General features: G+C 40.1%; 1 protein-coding gene across 1 annotated transcript in view; it reads left to right on the top strand.

Annotated features, from left to right (window-relative positions):
- The window catches only part of CNTN1 (contactin 1), a 99,252-nt gene extending 79,031 nt beyond the window's left edge, over nt 1-20,221 (top strand). Inside the window, exons 20-22 of the mRNA XM_082308077.1 lie at nt 275-387; nt 1,527-1,683; nt 19,701-20,221. Coding sequence (XP_082164203.1) covers nt 275-387; nt 1,527-1,683; nt 19,701-19,780 — 350 coding nt within the window. The 3' untranslated portion in view covers nt 19,781-20,221. The remainder of the gene's footprint in view (nt 1-274; nt 388-1,526; nt 1,684-19,700) is intronic.
- The last annotated feature ends 430 nt before the right edge of the window (nt 20,222-20,651 follow it).

The following is a 20,651-nucleotide window of genomic DNA, read 5'->3' as shown; positions in this document are numbered from 1 at the left end:
ACACACACGGTCAGCAACATAGTGAAGGGTAATATTGGCCACTTCCATTCTGGCAACACAGAAAGGCAAACCCACAACACAGCCACTGCACAAGCCAGACAAAATTGCCTGGCTGGAGCTGTAACAGTTCATTCTAGGAAGGAGACTATCCTTTCATCATATAAAGGTCAGCCATAATTTCCCTTTTTACATTTTTACATATCTTAATAAAAATGACATTGAATGTTTATGAAATCTCATTAATGTGCACATTATACCATATGTTGCTTTTCAGCTCCAAGCCAACGTCCAAGAATTATCAGTTCTGTAAGATCTGGTTCGAGGTACATCATCACCTGGGATCATGTGAAGGCAATGTCAAATGAGTCTGCAGTTGAAGGATACAAAGTATGATCTATGAAAGTATTTTTTATCTTTGTGTATGCTACATGAGGTATATTTTATAGACAGTGTTGAATTTTGGTACCTACTCAGACTTAAACATAGTTGCAGGCTAAAGATGAAGGTGTCATGCTCAGAGATCACAGACATCCAGTAGGCTTAGGGCAAAGCCAGTGGGCTTGGCCAATATGATGAGAAAACATTGAGGCACTGAATTTCATTTGGGCAGTGAGCCATTTTATGGGAAACTTTAGATCAGTGACTGCAGCAACCTGATTTCCCATATGATTACCTTTATTGTCTATTGACTAAAAATAATGCTTAAAAAATGTACACTTTAGTAGTTTTTCCTTGTACCAGTATGCATTATTCCAGCTTTCCTTTACCATCTCCATGGAAGCTACAGTTCCTGGAACATGAGTTCTTTAAAGTCTGGGAAGCTAAAGGAAGGGAAGGGACACTTAACCTCGTTAGATGCAATTACAGTATAACTAGAGCAAGTGTATATACTAACTATAGGGTGTATAGAAAGCTTCAAAAATTAATTCCTGTTTAACTTTGCTGCTTGCTTGGCAGTAAGAAAATTAGTGTCATGTTCTACATGTACAAATTTTGCTCAAGGAGTTGAACTGCTTCCTGGGAATTGCTGAAAATGTTTCACAGAGATGATTCCAGAAAGAGTGGCAATCTTTTCTAAAGGTCCTACAAGACATATACCATCGAATTTGCAATAGTTTAACAGCACTGAGAGTTAATAATAAAATTAGTAATTGTTTCATTTATGAAAATGGTAATAAATCTTATGTCAGGAGACCCAGCTGAGTTCTGAGATTTTTATTTTATGCTCTTTGCCACCCTGCATTATTATCCTCCATCATTTAGTTACTTATTTTGAATGTAGGGGCTGAAATTATTTTTCAAAAGGTGGCATACTTTTATAAGAGAAAAGCAATGAGGAAGCAACCTGTCTAGATTCACCCTATGTAAAAATGGAAAAAGTAGTATCCGCCAGTAAGTTTTGATATATATAGGCTTCATATACAAATGAAAACCTACTACTTTTTAATTTACACAGGGTATATAAGTAACTGTGTTTTCATGGAAATGTAGCATTTCAATAACTATACTTACTATGACTTTCCTAGGTACTGTATAGACCAGATGGACAACATGAAGGCAAGTTGTTTTCAACTGGAAAGCACACAATAGAGGTCCCAGTCCCCAGTGATGGTGAATATGTTGTTGAGGTCCGAGCACACAGTGAAGGAGGAGATGGAGAAGTAGCTCAAATAAAAATTTCAGGTGAGCAGATAACTTCCTTTCTTCTTTCCCACACTCCTTGGAAATATTGGATTGAATATTTTCCTCTTGCACACTATCCAGAGATGGGCACACCATTCCCATCCAAAATGGGAGAGGTAGCTCTTCAGCAGTGACTGCACTGAGAATTGGGATTTATCTTAAAACTGTTCTGAAGACTCGTAACGCACGCAGGACACTTCAGCAGCAGTCCAGCTCAGTCCCGGAAGCTCTGCCAATCTTCCAAAAATCAGACTGTTTCTACTGGTGCCCCCAGTTAGGCTACCACTTTTAGTAGTGTCCTACAAGCATAACTACATGGTGCAGGCCTCAGGCTCAAGATGTCGGCTTGCAATAATCCTATAGTTCCTAGTACCTGTTGCCTCTGTATCTCATTCCTTTGTCAACTGCCACTAAGAGGAGAGAAGGTAACTGAGAAAAGTAGGTGGTCCACAGAGTTCCACCGACCAACTGCTAGAGGAGTTCCACTTTTCAGGAGACAAGGGAAGCTGTGACACATACAGATGAATAAGCAATGAGAAATGCAGCATGCTCAGCTTTAGAGTGGTCTGGGTGATTGATAAAGAGGGGAAGGGAGCTTGCATGCATCAGGCTGATTCAACTTCTACTCAGTGTTGATTCTATCTACGAGCTCAGACATGGTCTGCACATCTCTTTCTTGTTAGTTTTGTCATTTAAGTAGTGCCTTAGCACACAGTGTATGAAGTAGAACATATGAATAAACATCAAAGACTTGGATAGTGTCTTTGCAAGGTTATGATTTAAACACTTTCATTGTGTTCTTGCCTTTTTAATTAAAAAATTAACTTGGGGAATAGTAAGGATTAAACATCAGCAGTATTCTTGTCACACAGTCAGTGCAGCCATTATTGTGTCTTTTAAAAAAAGCAATGCCTGTGCTATATTATCTGTGTACTGTGAGAGAATTCCTGCCCATTCCTAAAGGAGTGGACCTCCGAGCTGCTGGTTTTCAGTAATAGGTACATCACCTGGTATGAACTCACAGGTATCACCATTTCTGTTTGTATGAAGCATCTGTTCCAGTCTTGATCAAATGGAATCTGGAGGTGGAGGATCCATCATTTGCCAGATACTTTGTTCTCATGATTAATCACCTGCACTGTTGACATTCTTTTTTGCCTAATTTTTAATCTATATTTATCTGGTTTTGGAGTTTGGCCATTGATTCCTTTTATAGCCTTTGTCTAGATTAGAGTCTTTTTATGCCTGATGTGTTCTCCCCAGTAAGAAACGTATATGTATCAGTCAAGTGGCTGAGCAAATGCTAAACAGACTGAGCACCTTGAATTTCTCCATGATAACATTTTCTTCAGGTCTTAAATAATTTCAGCAGCTCTTCTTTTCACCTCTCCGACTTCTGAGAATTCCTTTAGGACTGTAGACACTATAACTATATGCACTGTTTCAACTCCGCTGTCTGCTGGGATAGTCTCACCTCCCTACACTTACTACTTCCAGCGTTATTCACGAAAGACTTTCATTAGCTGTTTATTTCCTTGCACTGGGCTATAAAATGGTGTTCGTCTTGTTTGTCCAACACCAACTCTAAATCCTTCCTGGAATCCTTGTTTTCCAGGATACAGTGTCCCATCTGAATCTGTGTGGCGTGTCTCTTTTTTCCTTAGTGTGTAATTTTGCACGTGGCTATGACGAAGCACTGTCGGTTTGAATGGCTTAAGTTCCCATGCTCTCTGGATTTCTGTATGAATGTGTTGTCGTCATCACTGTTTGCTATTTTGCCATTTTAGTTCACGTACACAGTTCCTTAGCTGTTTACTTCTGGTTTTGATGAAAATTATTGGATTGGGTTCAGTCTATTACTGTTCACTGTGGAATTACACTAGAAATTCAACAACTGTGTTTTGAAATCTGCCAGTGACTGAATTCTTAATCCATTCAGCATACGCTCTGTTAATTGTATGTACCATTTTCTATGAGAATGTCTTTGGGGACTAAGTCAACCACTTTACAAAAGCTGTAATACATTGCATTACGTTATCATACTCTGGGTGAATCACTTTAACGTATTTTATGAGTTGCAAAACAGTTGAAGCAACTGCTATCTTTAGGACATGTCTTAGGTCATCTTTGTATCTATCATACATATATTATCATCCATCATCAGTGCGGTGCAGAGACCCTTTAGATAGCAGCAGATAGATCACTTCCCAGACTGGAAGCAGAACCATCGTGTCAGTACAATGCTGAGCCCAAGCCGATCAGTCTTGCAGTGAGGCCTGCCCCAAGCGTGCCCCTACAGAGTTAGCACCTCTGGGAGAGTTAGCACTTTACAAATGCTGGTTGTAGAGTTTTGTATTGCTCTGGCTTCCACACTGTAGCCAAGTTTTCAGCCACAACTTCTACCATACCCCAGCTAGACAGAGAGGGACGGTGCATCTGGCGGCCTAGATAAAGGCAGCATTCCCTAGGCTCAGTTTAGGAAAGGAGATCGAAAAGGAGACAAAAGGCAGGGTAACCTCTTTGGAATACACAGTATATAGAGAATTGAGCAAGCATTTCCAGCTATTTCTGGGCTCAAACCATGCTTTTTCCAGAGAGCAGAATGAAGTGTAGTTTTAACACCTACACATGGCAAATTATGTCTGCTAATTTTTATTCTTAAGGAAATTTTCCAGTAGTGCGACAGGGTTTAGAATAACTGCCCAAAAAGGGTGACAGAGTGGTGAGAAGCTTTTAAGTAATGATGATTTTTCTCAGAGACTTGCAAAGAAGCGAAGACCTAGTTTGATATGTGTTCTGGTGGTTGACTGGCCAAAATGGAACTTACATAGTTACAGAGAGATGTAAACAATAGCTAAGGCAAAACATAAGGCATCTTATCAAATTCAGAGAGGACCATTGCCTTACTTGACCTTTAGGCATCTGATTCTAGAGTTCGCAAACCAAATTAATTTCCTGCATAAGCAAATGAGGAGAATGAAGAAACTAGGGCAGGGGTTCAAAATCGCCTGGATGCTGACCAGGAATGATCAAATCAAACAAACTGGAAGGCTGCACCAAAAAGAGAGGAATGTCTAGAAAACCTATGTGTCTTCCAGATTGGTGTTTTCCTGTTGTTCATTGGGTATCAAATCCAAAGTAATCTACCTAATTCACCTGTGTTAGGTGTCTATGCCCCCGTTATAATCAGTTGTCATCTAGGGTGTAATTCAGAAGCTTAAACAAAGCCTACAGCATTTGAGATGCCCCAGATTCCCAAGGACATCCACACAATGCTGGCAGGCATGACGTGATCTACAGGAGACCTGAGGTCTTCTGGATCAGCAACTGGAGGCCAGACAGGACACCAGAAGACATCTTTTGGCCTATATTTCAGGCATATGCATTGCACCCTTTTGCAAACCAAAAGCATTTCCTTGATTTGTGTGCCTGCCGTTGCTGTGCTGGGCTACCTTGTTGTCAGCCTGTTGTAGATGTACGCTGAGCAATTCTTAGCGCTTGCTGAATTAGGTCTGAATTAGATTTAAGTACAAGAACATCTAGTTCAGGAACCCTAACTGGCCCCGAGGTCTTAACTTAGGTATTAAAAATAGGGCACGTTTTAACTAACAAAAGTTATGTCTGAAAGTCAAATGTAAAATAAACTAGAAATATATGTTATTTCTAGCTCAACCCCTTCCTTGTCTAAGGGAGAAGCGATCTTTTTATGTTTACCTCATCCTCTTCCTTCTCACAGAAAACCCAGGCACATGCTGAAGAGGGAGGCAAACGTCCTGCAGCAACTTTGTTCTCATATAACCACTCAGCTCCCTACAGGATACAGTGTTTTAGCTGAGAATAATGTAAAGGAAGTTTACCAAACACAGCCATCTCACATCCATTTCTCTTTAGTGAACATCTTGAAATATAAGTGCTTATCATAAAATCACTAACTATATATATGCTGAGCTGCACTTCAGCATACAGCTATAATTAGCGTAAAAGACAGTCATGAACTGTTGTATTTCATTGGCCGGTGCCCATTGTACAGTTAGGGGATTGGAAATATTTTTCAAGCCTATTACAGTAAATAAATGAGCTACACAATTTAAAATTCATTCCTGACATAAAACAACCAGTTGAAGGCTGGAATTACTTGTTTAACCAACGGCGTCTGTTTCAGTGGCTAATAACAGGCTTATCTGTTTTCTTTGAACTATCTTAAAGGCTGAGATTTATTTTTTGTCTCTTGCATGCTTTTTGGATTGCAGTGCTTTGTCATGATGCTAATATTAATGTAATCAAAGCAAGCTCGCAATCAGTAGGAACTAAAACTATATGGTGCTTGGTTCTTTTCTCACTTCGCTTGTGTAACTGCACTGGCATCAGTGCAATTAATTTATGCCAGAGTAAGGAAAAATAGAATCAAGCTCTCAAATTTTAAAATTTCATCCGGGGTGGGGGAGCGGGGAAGGTAACTTCTGATTTGGGAAATTATTGTGAAAAAATGAAGATACCATGTACCTTCACCTTCAAATATGAAATCAGGTTAGTGTCTCAGTTTAAATAGTGGCATGGACAAAGAACAATTTATTTATTGTATATGCTTACAGCAAGAGAACAAAATTACAGCTTCTCTGTGTTCACTGCACACATATATATAGACTTATGAATTCCATTTGCCAGAGGCATGTTTTGGGATCCTGAAAAAGTATTTACTTTGAAGCACAGCTTTTTCAAAGGAAAATGCAAAATTTTTGCCTGTAGTAACTCATACAAACATTTTAATTATTTTATATTTTAATTTCTTCTTTTATTATTATTTAAACGGGACATTAATATTTATTGCACATATTAGTACCAAGTAGATCAGGTAATCATTCACTTTTCATGTGGTATAATCAAAATCTTTTGATCATAATTTGAAAATGTCCATCTGTTGCAAAGATGGTGGTAGTGATAAGAAAAGAGGAGAACACAGGTAAAAATCATAAGGAATGCTGACGAAAAGAGTCCTCTAACTGGTATGACAGTCCTCTGTTACTGGTCTTGGAACTTATTATGCATCTGTGACAAGAATGTAACAAAAAGCTTCTACTAAATTAAAAATACATTTCCAAAAGAGCTCTCCTCTACAAGAACTGTAATTTTCACAATGCATTTGGCTGTTGTCTCATGGCTTGACAATTAAGTAGAAAATACTCAGAATACCCTCTAACCTGGTACATAAATCTGCCTAAAACAACATACTTGGTTCTGTGGTATTTCTCTTGATTTTCCTTCATCATCACATTTCATTTCCTCAGAGTTCTGATTTATTGGTACTGCCTCCTACCAAGCCTTAACTTTGACAACTAAGGTTTGACAATTCCATGCATTGCAACATATTCAGTGCTAGAACAAGCATTTTCTTCAAAAGCCATATTCTCCTTAATTTCAATTTCTTCTCTTTTTCTTGCATTCAAACTGAACCGTAGGACAGACTGCAGAAATGTTTTTGTATCTAGTTACGTTTTCTTAGTCTGCATTATCCTATGATAATCCCAATGCTGTTTATTTTGTCATTTATGTTTATTTATATGGGAAAACCTGGATACGCAGAAAGTGTGACTACAACCAAATTTCATTTTTAGCCATAAGGCTCATAACTAAGCTGTGCAGTGGTGGTTGGCAGGCTGTATAGCGAGAAATTGGATGTGTGTGTACACGGATTTAGAACATAACAAAGGTTTAAGAGAACAATATCACATAAAACAAGAGCAGGATAGGTTACTCATTACCAGAGAATACTGACAAGACAGGAATCCATAGTTGCTATACATCAGAAAACAGAAAAAGTGGCCACTGTCTCCAAAAGGACCGTGTTAACTTCCTCCTGCTTTCATCTGCAGTCTGAGTTGCTACACGCCTGTCTGTGTGAGCTTGGGAATTGCCTGCAAAATCCCCACTGAGGGCTATTGCTCGGTCACATGGAGGCATGAGAACTCTGCAGTGCCTTTAAACATTAGCAAAAAAGAAAACTATGGCAACTTCATATACCTTGTTACATGTTTTAACTTGTCACATGGTGGAGATTTTGCTGGGTATCCCCAGGCTTGCAAGAATGCTGTAGGAAGGTGTGACTGTCACGGGAAACATATATTCTTGTTGGAGCTCAGAAAGAAAGATACTGAAGATGCTAAAAGATACTAAAGAAAGCTACTATGAGGATACAGAGGAAATCGGTGAGGGTACTGCAGCTATGGAGTGAATTCTGGGTGAGGTGTGCGAGACAGGCAAGGAGCCTTCAGCTAGAGTAAGGATGGCTAGTAAGGTAGTCTTGGACAATAGGAAGAGGTAAGTAGGAAAAGATTATTCACTTCACATTACAAGAATGAAAGTACTCAGTAAAATTAGCAGGCAGCAGACTGAAAACTATCAAAGTAATACTCTTTTGCATGGCACAAAATTAAATTGTGGAACTGCCTGTGTCAGGATGGGGTGCAGGGCAAAGTTACAAACAGAGGCTTGGTCTATCAGCCCTTGTTTAAAACTGTCCTATGTTCAGGGTTTGACTCAGGAGCTACTGAACACAAAGTAGCTCAGGAGCTGCTTCAACACAAGTGGGAAAGAATATAAGAGGAAAGTCATCTTCTGCATGCCATGATTTTTTTTCCTTTCCACTGCATCTGTTACAGCCCACTGTTGGATCTTGAGCTGGAGTGCGTCCTGAACTAGAAAGGCCTTTGGTCTGACTCACTAAGGCTGACCCTACACTCCCAGCTTCAGGAAATGCCTGAATAATATTTAGTTGATGGACAAACGATTAGTTCTCCTTCTGAAACCCTTAAATACTTTCTTTACTGTTTTCAGCAGTTTGGATGTTACCCACCAAACAATGACTGACTTTTTAAATGTTTAAGGAAAAGAAGAAAAACAAATTTTGGTTCACTGTGCTGTTAGAAATACCTTCTTTAAGCAAGGTTTTGATTGCCACTGTTTCAGTAGCACCATCAATTCATCAATGAATTACAGGTCTGACATTCAAATTCAGTTTGGCTGAACTATTATTCTCCATTAATTTATCCAGTTGTTGAGATACATCATACAGGTACTTTCAGTTTTTTTATTACACCAACACAGGAACACTATACTCCTTCACTTCTATGAAACAAAATGCTTGGTATTTTATGTTCATTATACTCTACCATTAGGAGAAGATGGAAAAAATCCAAAAGATAATTATTTAACTCTCTTGTGCTTAAGTGTAGCAACATAGCAAAAAAGAATATCACAGAAAAAATCACATGGCTCATAGAGTGAATGCTAAGATTAGTATTTTGCTTTACTAGTGTAATCCCTTTGATGCATAATGATTTAATTTAATACAAATGCATATTCTGCTTTCACCTCTCGGTAGGACATTTAACTATTGAACTATATTTATACAGTATTTTTAATTGCTTTGAGAAATCAAACCCAGCCAAGTAGTGTTTAGAGTGATTTACAGTAATCTTTGGAAGACTCATCTCATTAATTTTTTTCCCTTAATAATCTTGCAGACGTGATCACAGGGGTGAAGGAATGAAGAAGAGAATACTTTCTAGTCATGACAATTCTGAAGTGTTTTCATTTTCAGTGGCAAGCCGTGGAACTGCATTATTCAAATCCTTGTGGTATTTTTCAGTCCAGTGGTTAACAAGCTGTCTTACTTTTTATGGGTGCCTTGGAGTGGTGGTGTAGTCATGCCTCTCAGTTTTATGCACCTAACCTAGCCAGCCTCCTTTTCTTCTCAGCGAGGGCAGTGATTCAGAAGTCCTGGGTTAGACATCTGCTGTAACACACTTTTTGATGAAACCTCTCTCAAGAGAGACAAAACCCAGTGATTCTCTGGCAAAGGCAGCAGTGATAGTTTTCCAGTTACTTCAGTGGCAAAGTCCAAGGGACTTCAGAAACACTCTTTGGTAGTAAGGAAGGTGCACACCTCTTTAGTATTAAGGAACTATCACAGAGCCTAGGTCCTTTAATAAACACCAAGGTTTAGTGTGGTGGAGTGGGGTGATCTAACAGAGGTACAGAACTGTATACAGAGCAGTTACAAAGATGATGAATCCAAAGTCTTGATAATGGCAGATGATATAATACAGGGCAGTGGCCAGAAATTGCAATCTGGGAGGTTCAGGCTGGACGTTAGGAAAAATTTCACCCAGAGGGGAGTGCAGCCCTGGAGCAGGTTACCCAGAGAGGCTGTGCAGTTCTCATCTTGGGAGATTTCTGTGACTCAGCTAGGCAAAGCTGCAGCCGATGACATCCAGTGTTGGCGACAGGCCTGATACGAGTGGGAGGTCAGACCAGACAGCCCCAGAGGTACAACCAGGTTGTACACCAGGCGTTTTGCGCTCCTGCGAACCGTATAACTTCCAAACTTCAGATCCACTGACAGTACATTAAATGATAAATGTTTCATTAGAAGCACAGTTTGTACTGTCATTATTTGGCAGGTTTGTATTAACGTATAAATAGATTTATTTGTTACTACAGATATAAAGAGCAGATAAAAACACATACTTGCTAACTCAAACATATCTTTTAAGTACCAGTGACCATGTAGGAAATACTTGTGTATATTTTTGCCTTCTTTGCATAGTTATATTAAATAGTACATCTTATTACATACTGAAATTCTCCGTGCCTTTTTCAGAATACTTGAAGGACTTCAATGTCAAAATGTTCTTGCCTTTAAAGATTAATACCATATATTTTACCTTCACCATATTTCTAAAGCCTATTCATAGAAGCAATAGATGGAGAGTTGACAACAGAGTTCTTAGAAGCAGGCCCAGGAAGAGTGCTACCTGGTCTGTCTTCTGTGCCTGTTCAGTGCAATTATATTAAGCCAATGGGAAGAGAGAGTAAATTTTCCTTTACTTCTGTCAAAGTAGGAAATGTCAGAAGGATCCTTCATCTGAGTTCATGTGAATGTTTCAGAGTATGAAATTTGGTGCTTGTGGCTGTAGCTATAGAGTGGCTGAAGTAAGAACTTTATCAGGAGAGAAATTCTAACAGAAGATCAATTTGAATATTTGTTCTCCAGAAGCCAGAAAATCTGCTTGATTTTTTGCTTTTTAACTTCTCGTGTTTTTAAATCAAGCCTGTGAGCCATTTTAGAAGGTGTGTTTTAGAAAAATCCATCTGCCTGGGCTCAGTACAGGAGAAACCAAGTAAAAGCCTACTTAAACTGTATTGTATGTGAGGCAATATTTAAATGATACAGGATATATATTAAAAAACATAACGATCCTTTCTGTGCTTAAATTCTGTAACAGCATTATTTTCTAATACTGCAGAGCAGAAATAAGTGAAATGTAGGATTTAATGTGGCAGCATAAGTCACTCATCTGAACAGATGAGCAGCTGTTTAAAGCTGGGTTTAAGCACTGCTGGCTCATTTAGATATTATCTGTAAAAAACTGTTTCCCTCATTTACCTCTACATGAGAAGATTTTGTCTCTCTCTCCCTAAAACAAGTATTCCATTAATTTCTGAGTTGTTATTTTCTATAATAATAGAAGGCAGTGATGGGTAGTTTCAGATCCTTTTTCTGAAATTACACATTGTGGAGGTAAAAAGCTTTGTCTGACCTTAAAGGAAGCATTTGCAAATTGGAGCATTCCCAGTAAAGGTTCCGTATTAACCAGTGTACCTTTTCTCTGGTTTACGCAGCCTATGCAGTCCTCTAAGATGATTTATCTTGCCTATTCCTATCTCCCTTCTTTACCAGAGATTCTGCTACCCAGCTACCTTGGAAAAGTGTATTGATCTTTCTGGTTTAACAGTACCCAATTCTTCAAAGTATATCCTTATCAGTAAAAATTACATTATTTTGCTCTGGAGAGGCACATGCTAGGCCAGCTGTTTGCTTTCTTCCTTTCTTCAGTAACTTTCATGCCCGATTTAAGATTTTTCTCTGCCTTGCTGAATAGCAAGGCCACATTTAAGCTGAGCTGGCCTGTTGGACTAACTTATTTTCTTTGGTGCTTCTCAGCCCACTAGTTGACTCTGCTGCATGCTGGCCACGTTGCTCCCCAGCCCTGGGTCAGTCCTGTTCCTGCTGTTTGTCTCCCTGCTCACTGCGCTGCTGCGCTCAGGGAGCAGAAGGAGGGAGGCTGCCCTTCACTTCCCTCCTTCTCAAGGGCTGCACGGTGGTGGGACTTACCTGTACGTGAAGACCGTGTAGGACACAGCCAGTTTCATGAGCGCGAGACCTGCGCTGTACTGTGTGCGTGCTGTGGAGGGACGGTGGCCTTTCCCTGCCATGAAGCGAGCACTGTCATCCAGCCCACTGAGACTGGGCGCTTCTGCTCCTGTAGAAGCTGAGGGCATCCTTCTTCATCTTCTGATGTGCGAGCCAGGCTTCCAGGCTGAAAGATGAAGATTTTTAAGACAGGCTTTTAATGTACCTCAGTATTTATACGTGCCACATTTGTTCCCAAGAACACAGAAATTCCCAAACTGTAGTATTTTTCCCATTAATTCACCACCATTTTGCACCCGAAGAGTTTCTACTGTTCACTCATTGTACCGTGTGGTTGTTTAAATGTGGACTATTTGCAGGTGAAAAGGAGTGACACGTCTGGTGTATACTTGGGGTGAATTTATTTGTAAAGAACATTCACAAATCCCTATTTTATTGAACAAGGAGGAGCAGGTTCCTTGCTCAGAAATCCCCAGACATGCCAACTGGCCAAAGAAGACCTGTCCTTTTTCTTCTTTTCAGGGTTACAATGAAACTTTCTCTTGCGGCCTCCCATTTTTTTCCTGAAAAATTACCCCTTTTTGGTGAAAAACCTGTCAATGACTCTCTCAGAGGATTCCTCTGAATGACTATCAACCATAATTTCTGAGGCCACGCAGAATACATTTATGTGGGAACATTCACAGCCAAGTGTTCTGCCACACCGGACAATCCGTGTAGTCACAGATAAGCTTTTCTATAGGGGCGAGCTACCGAAACTCGCCCCAAGCTTCTCCTGCTGCTTCAGCAGGCAGTTTCCAACCGTGAACACCTCGTCCTAGCTGAGCACGATCCAGCCTTACTTGGCCTGGCAGTACTCCTGGTGCTGCTGGTGAGCCAGTTTGTCTAGAGTGACTGGTCACAACTGGAGAGACAAGGCAGATGCTGAGAGGTATGACAAGTCTTTAGGTCATATAAGCAATCCCGAAACTCACAAAATGCGTGTGAAGTACAGCTACAACTGTTGCCTGGGTCACAGAAGGACCCCCGGAGATTGTTCTTGCTATTATTTGTTGAGTGTACTGCTTTAAAAGAGTACATTTAGAAAATATTACCTGTGGTCTTCTATTTAACTCTCCATGCAAAAGAATACGTAATGAACAGTAACAGTGAAGGGGAAGAGGTAGCTGAGAAATAATTTACATTTATTGATAGTTAAGTAGGAGCCCACCGACTGAAAATTATCTCATTTCCTCAGTCCAAGGCATCTTTTCATTTTGGCAGCCCATGTTTGTAGCAGGGCCAGAGTCAATGGCAAAGAAGCCCCTGCAGCTGCCTGCCGACACAGCCAACACGCCAGGTGCCACCGCCAGAACAAAACAAAACATTTACTTGGCTCTGGCATATGGATTTTCAAGTAGGAGAAGACAGACTTAACCTTGTGGGGTGGACAAACCACCCAGACCATCAGCAGCCCTTCAAATAGGTTTTTAAAATTCTCTCTCTTTTTCTTACAATAGGTTTAAAGCTGTTCCACAGATGCACAGCAAACCTTAACACGGCACAAAGCATGGGCAGATGCACAGGCAGCATTATCACCATCCTGTATATCTACTCTGCTGCAAAACAGTAATTCACAGGGTTGTGAATTACTCCATAACGCCTTTCTTGAAAGGTTTATGGCACAGGCAAAAGGAAAATTTCCTCGTGCCCAAGCAAAGGTATTCCTAGACAAGGGAAAGTTGGACCCATGACTTAGCAATGATGCCAGTGATGCAAGATAAGGATATTCTAATTAGTTCAGTTATTTTCCATTTACCATGAACAGGGATAGCAGAATTTAAATCATGTCAGCTGATACTACCCATTTCTTTTGCAGTAGTCTTTTGTGGAAACAATACTTCCAGCTGGGATAAGTGGAATTTCTTTTCAAAAGCCAGTTGACAGAACTACAAACCCAGTCACTTATTTTATGCAGTTTAGTTTAACCTGAAGAAATCACATTTTCTCCTTTCCTGCTTTTCTGTTCTACCTGGTAAATATGAAAACACTTGAAAAACAGATATTAATGAAGCCTAATAGATGCTAAAGAAACTAACAAACAGAGCAGGCAAAAATCCCTTTTTTTTCAGGTGGCTCAGTTTTTTCCCGGAGAAGTGGGTGAGCTTAGTTAGAAGCAAGGAGAACAGAATACGACAAGGCTTTGCATTTACCTTTCTTGAAATAAAAAAGAGAGCTATAAAAACAGACAGTCCTGATGGAAGATGAGTCTTGGGTCCTGGACCAAAAGGAGAATATTATTTACAGGAAAATGGGTAGGAGTTTGGCCATTCTTTCAGAAAAAAAGAAATCTACTTTGCAAAACAGACACAAAGGCAGACTCATTTCTTAACAAGTTACAAAATTTACATTACAAACTTAAATCCTTTATGAACTATATAAAATACCAGTCCTGGTAAGAAAAATTTCTCTTTTCCTTACTCTTACTAAATGTATGATAACTTGTGTAATAAAAAATGTGTTGCAGCAGCTGTATCATTCATGTTGCTAGTCTGCCTCTACCTGAACAGTTTGTGCAGCACGAGAGGAGCGGATCTGTAGAAACAGCGGCGTTGAGGATCCAGCTCCACACCCTATGATCATGTCAGGTTTTACTTTGGACTACCTCTAATCTGGTCCTGCACAGGGTATCCAAGACAGCTCCACAGTGCGAAATAAACCCCAGTGAAGGGGACAGCTGAGATACTCATTTAAAAACACACTCCTTCTCAAATTAGGGCAGTCATGTAGACATCCTCCTTGATGTTCAGTACCTGGAAACTCAGAAAACTGATGTCATTTAATACAAATTAATTCTTGAACAATCTTCCCTGACAACAAAAGCAGAGAAGAGTTTTGCCACAACAGGATTAGCTGAGGAATAGCTTCAAGTTTGTGTATGTTGGCAGGGCAAACACTTTCCCACCGAGAAAGAGAAGTTCTTCACGTATGACAGCTTCACAGATGACCAGTAAGTAATTTCCTGGTTCACAGGTCTGATGACAGTAAGATTTCTAAACAGGCCTCTAGATTTTTTTTTTTACAATCCAGTATAAAAAGATACTGATGTTGGGAAAAGGACCAAAAATGTCATATCTTAAAGATAAGTAACATTTAAAGGAAATAATGACGTATTTTTAATAGCAAATTGTTACAAAGGCTTGGGAAATAGCCGAATTGTTTTAATGCCTGTTTCATTTAGGCATTAAATTGATTTCATTACTTTTGAATATAATTGGAAAAATGTTGCATACCCTTCAAGATGTCAGTAAAATCCAGGATCTTATTCAGAAGTGTAAAATATTTCATCCTAGACTTTATGTGATTGAGATGGCTGCAGAGAATTTAAAATACGAATAGAAAGCTGTGGATGAGTGGGATGTTACCAGGAGTTCCTGTGATATGTAAAGGTCTTGCTGAAGAAAAACCCATCCAGCAGCTGTTCTCTTCATTTACTCAGATAAACAGCCACTTGTGAGAAAGGCTGCTGAGAACAGGAGGCATGAAAAAAGTTAGGTTACCTGCATGCATCTCATACAAATTGTATTCAGTTTTAAGCTACATTCTGAGTAGATGTTTCTGTAGATACTTGTCCTAGGCTTAAAAATATCAACTACAGGAACTCCATAGCAGACAGTAGCAAGGTCTCTATGGGAATATGGCAAGATTTCACAACTTCTTTTGCTTGGGGCTGTTGGAGAAAAAACAAATTTAAGGTGTGCGTTTCATTGTTGATTTGAAAGAAATGAGGACTCTTGACATGAAGTCCACACATGGTGTATTAGAGTGGTAGTTAGGTCATGTGAGACTGCTTTGGTTTTGGCCTTGACTTTGATGACTGTAGCTTGCAATTGCACGCACACTGGATATGCAAGATGCTGGTTGAGAGGAGAGATCACACATTGTAAGACTGAGGAGAGAATGAATCTTGAGGTGCTAAATATATCCAGCTCGTACCTAGCCAGACTTCAGAAGGAGCTTAATAATCCTTCTGTTTTAATTTACATCCACATGTTTGTTTGTACACATTCATTAAGTCTTTATCTGGCGTTTCTCTAGTTTTTAAAGATTGTTAAAACCAACAGATCACAATTGCATTACCGCACAGAATTAAATCTCGTAGTCTGTACTCAGGCAAAACTTACATTAATTTCCATTCGTGAGCTGCAGGAGTGTACTGGCTGTCATGCACTGGTGACTGGTGTTTCAAGTGAAGTATGGTTCCTGACATGTGGGTCAGTAATCTAACAAGAAAAAAGAAGAGATGATCTGTTTAATGTGCATTTGTCCTCCTAATGTCCTGTTAATGTGCTGTCTAAGGGTAGAATTTGCTTCCTTGCGGAGAGCTGTTACACATATCTCTGCAACAGTGCCTAAACCTTGTAAGGAACTGCTGTAATGGGGTGAATTGCTAACTATTAATTCTGGAGCCAGCGATCACATCTCAGGGGAAGATTTATTATTCCTGTCTCTTTGTAGAATAGTTACATGCAAATAAAAATTTCCTCATACTTGCTCATCATTTAACTTCACCAGAAGCATTCAAAATATGAGTTTAGTTGTATCTTTCCAGATGCATTATCCTGGTCTGACAAAGGCAGAATACATTTTCTGTGGATATTCTTAAATATGAAATCCAGACTTTCTTTCTCCTATGGCTATTATTCATTCATTAAGAACCACTACTTTGATATTTAGGGATAAAGACTCCAGAAAAGATTAATGTGTCTCATAAATCACTTAAATGTACAGATAAATATACCTCCATACTTTCACAGTTGCCAAAATGTGCAGTTACTCTCTATGAGAATATATTGGAACATACGTTCATCTTAAGCATAAAATTCATTGAGGTGGATATACTGCTTCCTATGGAAAAATGTACTATTCATCAAAATGTGCTTTTTACAGCTGAATTGAGCTGATGAAGACGGATTGGTAGGTCTTTTGTCTTGGTTTTCCAAGTGCTTGGATATCAGAAAGGACTTAGGAAGAAATCTTGACTTCAGAGAGCAGTAGGGGAAAGGATGGGTATGGGAGCAGAGAAGAGTTTTTAGGCATCAGAAGCAAGAGAAAAAGGGTGGAGTTTAGTATGGGGGAGAGGGAAGAGCGCGGAGCAGCAGAAAGACTTGATGCGAGTGAGGACCAGAGTCAGGAGGAGTAGGGTGGCAGACCTAGAAAGAAGGGGGACAATAACAAGAATACAGCTGAAATTGAAAATAAATTCTGTAGGGAAAGCCCTAAAATTCTGGCTTCATGGCAGATGCTGTGGACTTTCTCCCTGGTGGGACAATGGAGAAACCAGGATCATGTAAAAACACGTTTCCACCTTCTGTGGTAGAAACAGGAGGGGAAATAGTTGTCTCCGTCTTGGAGGCTGTCTTCTGAATATATCCCTGATGGGGTCTGCATAGAGCTTCAGCCATGGGTCAGGAGACACTGCCTTTCAGATCTGCCTTTCTAATAGCACTTAAATTCACTACTAAAGACCAACTGTAAACACGTCAGGCCTTCTGTTTGCTAGAGGCTTATGGTCCGCTTTTTGTTAATGATTTGGTAGGTGACAAGCTGTACATACGTGCATAAGGACAGCTGTAGGCACATCCTCTCGTGCAGTATGCACCTCATAAGCATACTTCTGTTCCTGGGCTGGGGAGGGCACACTCCTCTAACACCTTCTCTAGAGAGATCTTGGATGAAAGGTGTCTTTAGACGCAGCGCTCTCCAGTGATACGCATGTACTACGCATCCGGTGGGACATGATTGCTCCCACCGTACCAAGGCTCAGGATTTAGCTGGGAAGTACTGTCACAAGCCAGCTGTGGGGAAAGGAGACTGAGCGCTCTAGTCTGAGATACGCTCCCCACTGGCTTTCCGAACAACTGCCTGAAAAGTGCCGTTGTTTGGAGTGGGGCTGTTTAAAGCCAAATGAGGAGAGAAGATAGTGCTATGAACACGGGGAACTGCAGATGAAGGCTGAATTAAATGACTGCAAAGAGGAGAAGCATCCTTAGGCACGACTTGTTTGGGGGACAAAGCCTTCAGCTTGGAACTGCAAATAGTACACGTATGGCACATCAGAGAAGGCGCTGATCAGAAGGAAGTCAAACCCACAGTGTATTGAGACATATTGTGAAAAGGCCATCAGAAAAAATCCCTGCAATTATGTATGTAGGAACCACAGATGACTAAATACCATCACTTCCATATACCCACAGCTAACCAATGAGCCGGGGAACTCTGGAGTTTTCTGATTTGGACTTAATCCACAAATTTTATAAAAAATGTTTTTTTGTTATCAGTTTCACTTCCATCTAGTTTCCTTACTTTCTCCTTATTATTGTGGGTAGGAAATACTGTAAGAAATAAATGCTTGAAGATAACTTACAAATATTTATTTGGCCAAATTCTGACTTCAAACCAGCATTTGTTTCACACTCAGGATCTTGTTTTGCTAACTTATAATTAATAAAGCACCTTATTAATAGGAGGTTTGAGATAGACAGAAAATGAAGAATTAAACTCTTTATTTATCCTGAAAGATGCAGAAACTTCTGTGGCAGACCCGTAAAACCTACAGATGTGTCTTTCTAGGAGCCTGCATGGTGCTGGGCCAGATGATGTGATTTACTTGTCCTTGCAAGAGGTCTGATGAGAAAATGTGAATGCTCTTTTGGGACTTTACATTCTATGAAAGAATACTTGAAATTTGTCATGCTGTGCCTGTTGTTAGCTAAAACAGGGCCGCCTGCTGAAATCCGTGCTGTTTGGTTCGCGTGTTACCTTTTCAGTCTGTTTTTTCCTCATTTAGAAGAACATTGGCTGGAGAGCTGTGAAGCGGGTCGGTTCCAGCAGCTCCTCAGGATTGTCACCACCAGCTGCAAGCACTTCTGTCCTTAGCCTGTGTCCAACAGCAAGGCGAGCAGTAAGCCGGGTCCCACATTGCCCACCTACACGCTACTCTCCTGACCTAGACGAGCCCAACGCGATGAAAGAATAGACCGTTCCCCAGCTCCTTTGGCCCATCGCCAGGGCTGACAGGCAGGCTGCCAGTCGGTATCAGTTTGGCTGGGTCATTTTCTCATGTTGATGCTTCTTAACAGGGAGCTGGACCATGGCAACACAAGCCATTTAACATAACAGCAATTCTTATGCCTGTTTGCCCGAGCAAGTCATGTAAAGTTTGTAAGCTGTCAATTAATATTTTTTTGTCTTAAAATATTTGTTTAAGAAAGACCTTTGTGACTTTAAGAGACATAAATGTGTAAATGCCACACTGCTAGAAGTCAGCCATCTGGACTTTGTAATCTGGCAGGTAAACAAACGGACCAGGCTCTTTGACATCTCTCAGATTATTGCTGATCATATGAACATTTACATTTCCAAAGGTGTCTCTTTGCTTCGTCACATTTGAAAGACTCCATTAATTTTGTTTTCACATGTTTAAATATTTATTTTGACCTTTTACCTCCTGGTATAACCTCCTGGCTTGTTGGACCGGCCAAATGAAAATACGCTGATGTGTTCTGAATGGCCTTGCTGCTTGTATAAACACGCTGCATAAACAGCTCTGGCAGAACAAAAGAGCGAGTCCTCCGCTGTACTGTAGCAAATCTCTTTGTCCGTTTCAGATTATCCATGCAGGTAGGGGCTGTGCTGAGATACGCCAGCTGGTTTTCCAGCCTTCGTACCCTGCCTTCTTGCTCGCATCCAGGGTTGCTCCCCCCCCGCCACGAGTAATACCGAAGTAAGACCAACACCGTGTTGTTATCTGTTTGATGCGCAGGTGCCACCGCGGGAGTACCGCCTCTGCTCCTGGTCCTGCTGGTGCCCGCCCTGGGTGTCCTCGCCTGCTCGGGATTCTGAATGTAGCTGGATTTACCTTGTCCTCCGCCTAACACAAAGGACTCCCTTTGAAGATGAGGACCACGACTCTTTTTGATTCCTGTGGCACCATCCTAAGCCAAATAAATTACCCCTTAAAATAAATTACCCTACCGATTTCCTATGAACTTTAAGAGGACTGAGGCATCCAGGAACTCCTTCATGAAGTAAATCAACTTTTGAAAGGCTAAGAAATATTTTTAACTTGTTCCAATATGCCTTATAAAACACTTATGCTGATCTGTGACAGTTGCATGATTCGGTCCAATGGGGCAAGTTACAGTGTTAAAACCCAATAACATAGGCTGTACAGTGAAAGTAAAATCACCATACGTAGGTGCTTTAACTTGAATAACAAATTGTGAAATATAATAGAGATTGAAATGTTGATTGTATGTGATAAATGTAAGAGTACTACGTCTGTCTGTACTATCCTATATGTTTTGTGTACTACATATTTTTGAATGGCCCCATCATCATTTATTGGGATTACTGGTTTTTAGAGAGACAGTCAAAGCAAAAACGTCATTTTTTTAGAGCTATATTTCTTGAGGCTATTGGATAGAATTCGAAGGACTTGAAATAAAAGTCAGTGTCAAGGAATTTTTTATTTTAAAGTTGTTCAGAACACCCGAGACATGCGTAGCATGCTCAGCTTAAAGGAATTGCCCTGTACTTCACTGACACGAGATTTACCCTATTCTTTTCTTAAAACAGTTCTGTTTGAAAAATTCCCGTATGGTCGTTGTTGCTGATTTTAGGAGTGAAATGTCAGCTTTCAGGGAAGCAGCGTAATGTATTGGTTTTGATTTAGTATTATTACTATTATTATTATTAAGGTAGCAATATAACA

This window comes from Platalea leucorodia (genome assembly GCF_965183815.1).
Source record: "Platalea leucorodia genome assembly, chromosome: 4".
Taxonomy (NCBI): Eukaryota; Metazoa; Chordata; class Aves; order Pelecaniformes; family Threskiornithidae; genus Platalea; species Platalea leucorodia.
This window is presented reverse-complemented; position numbering and strand designations above follow the sequence as displayed.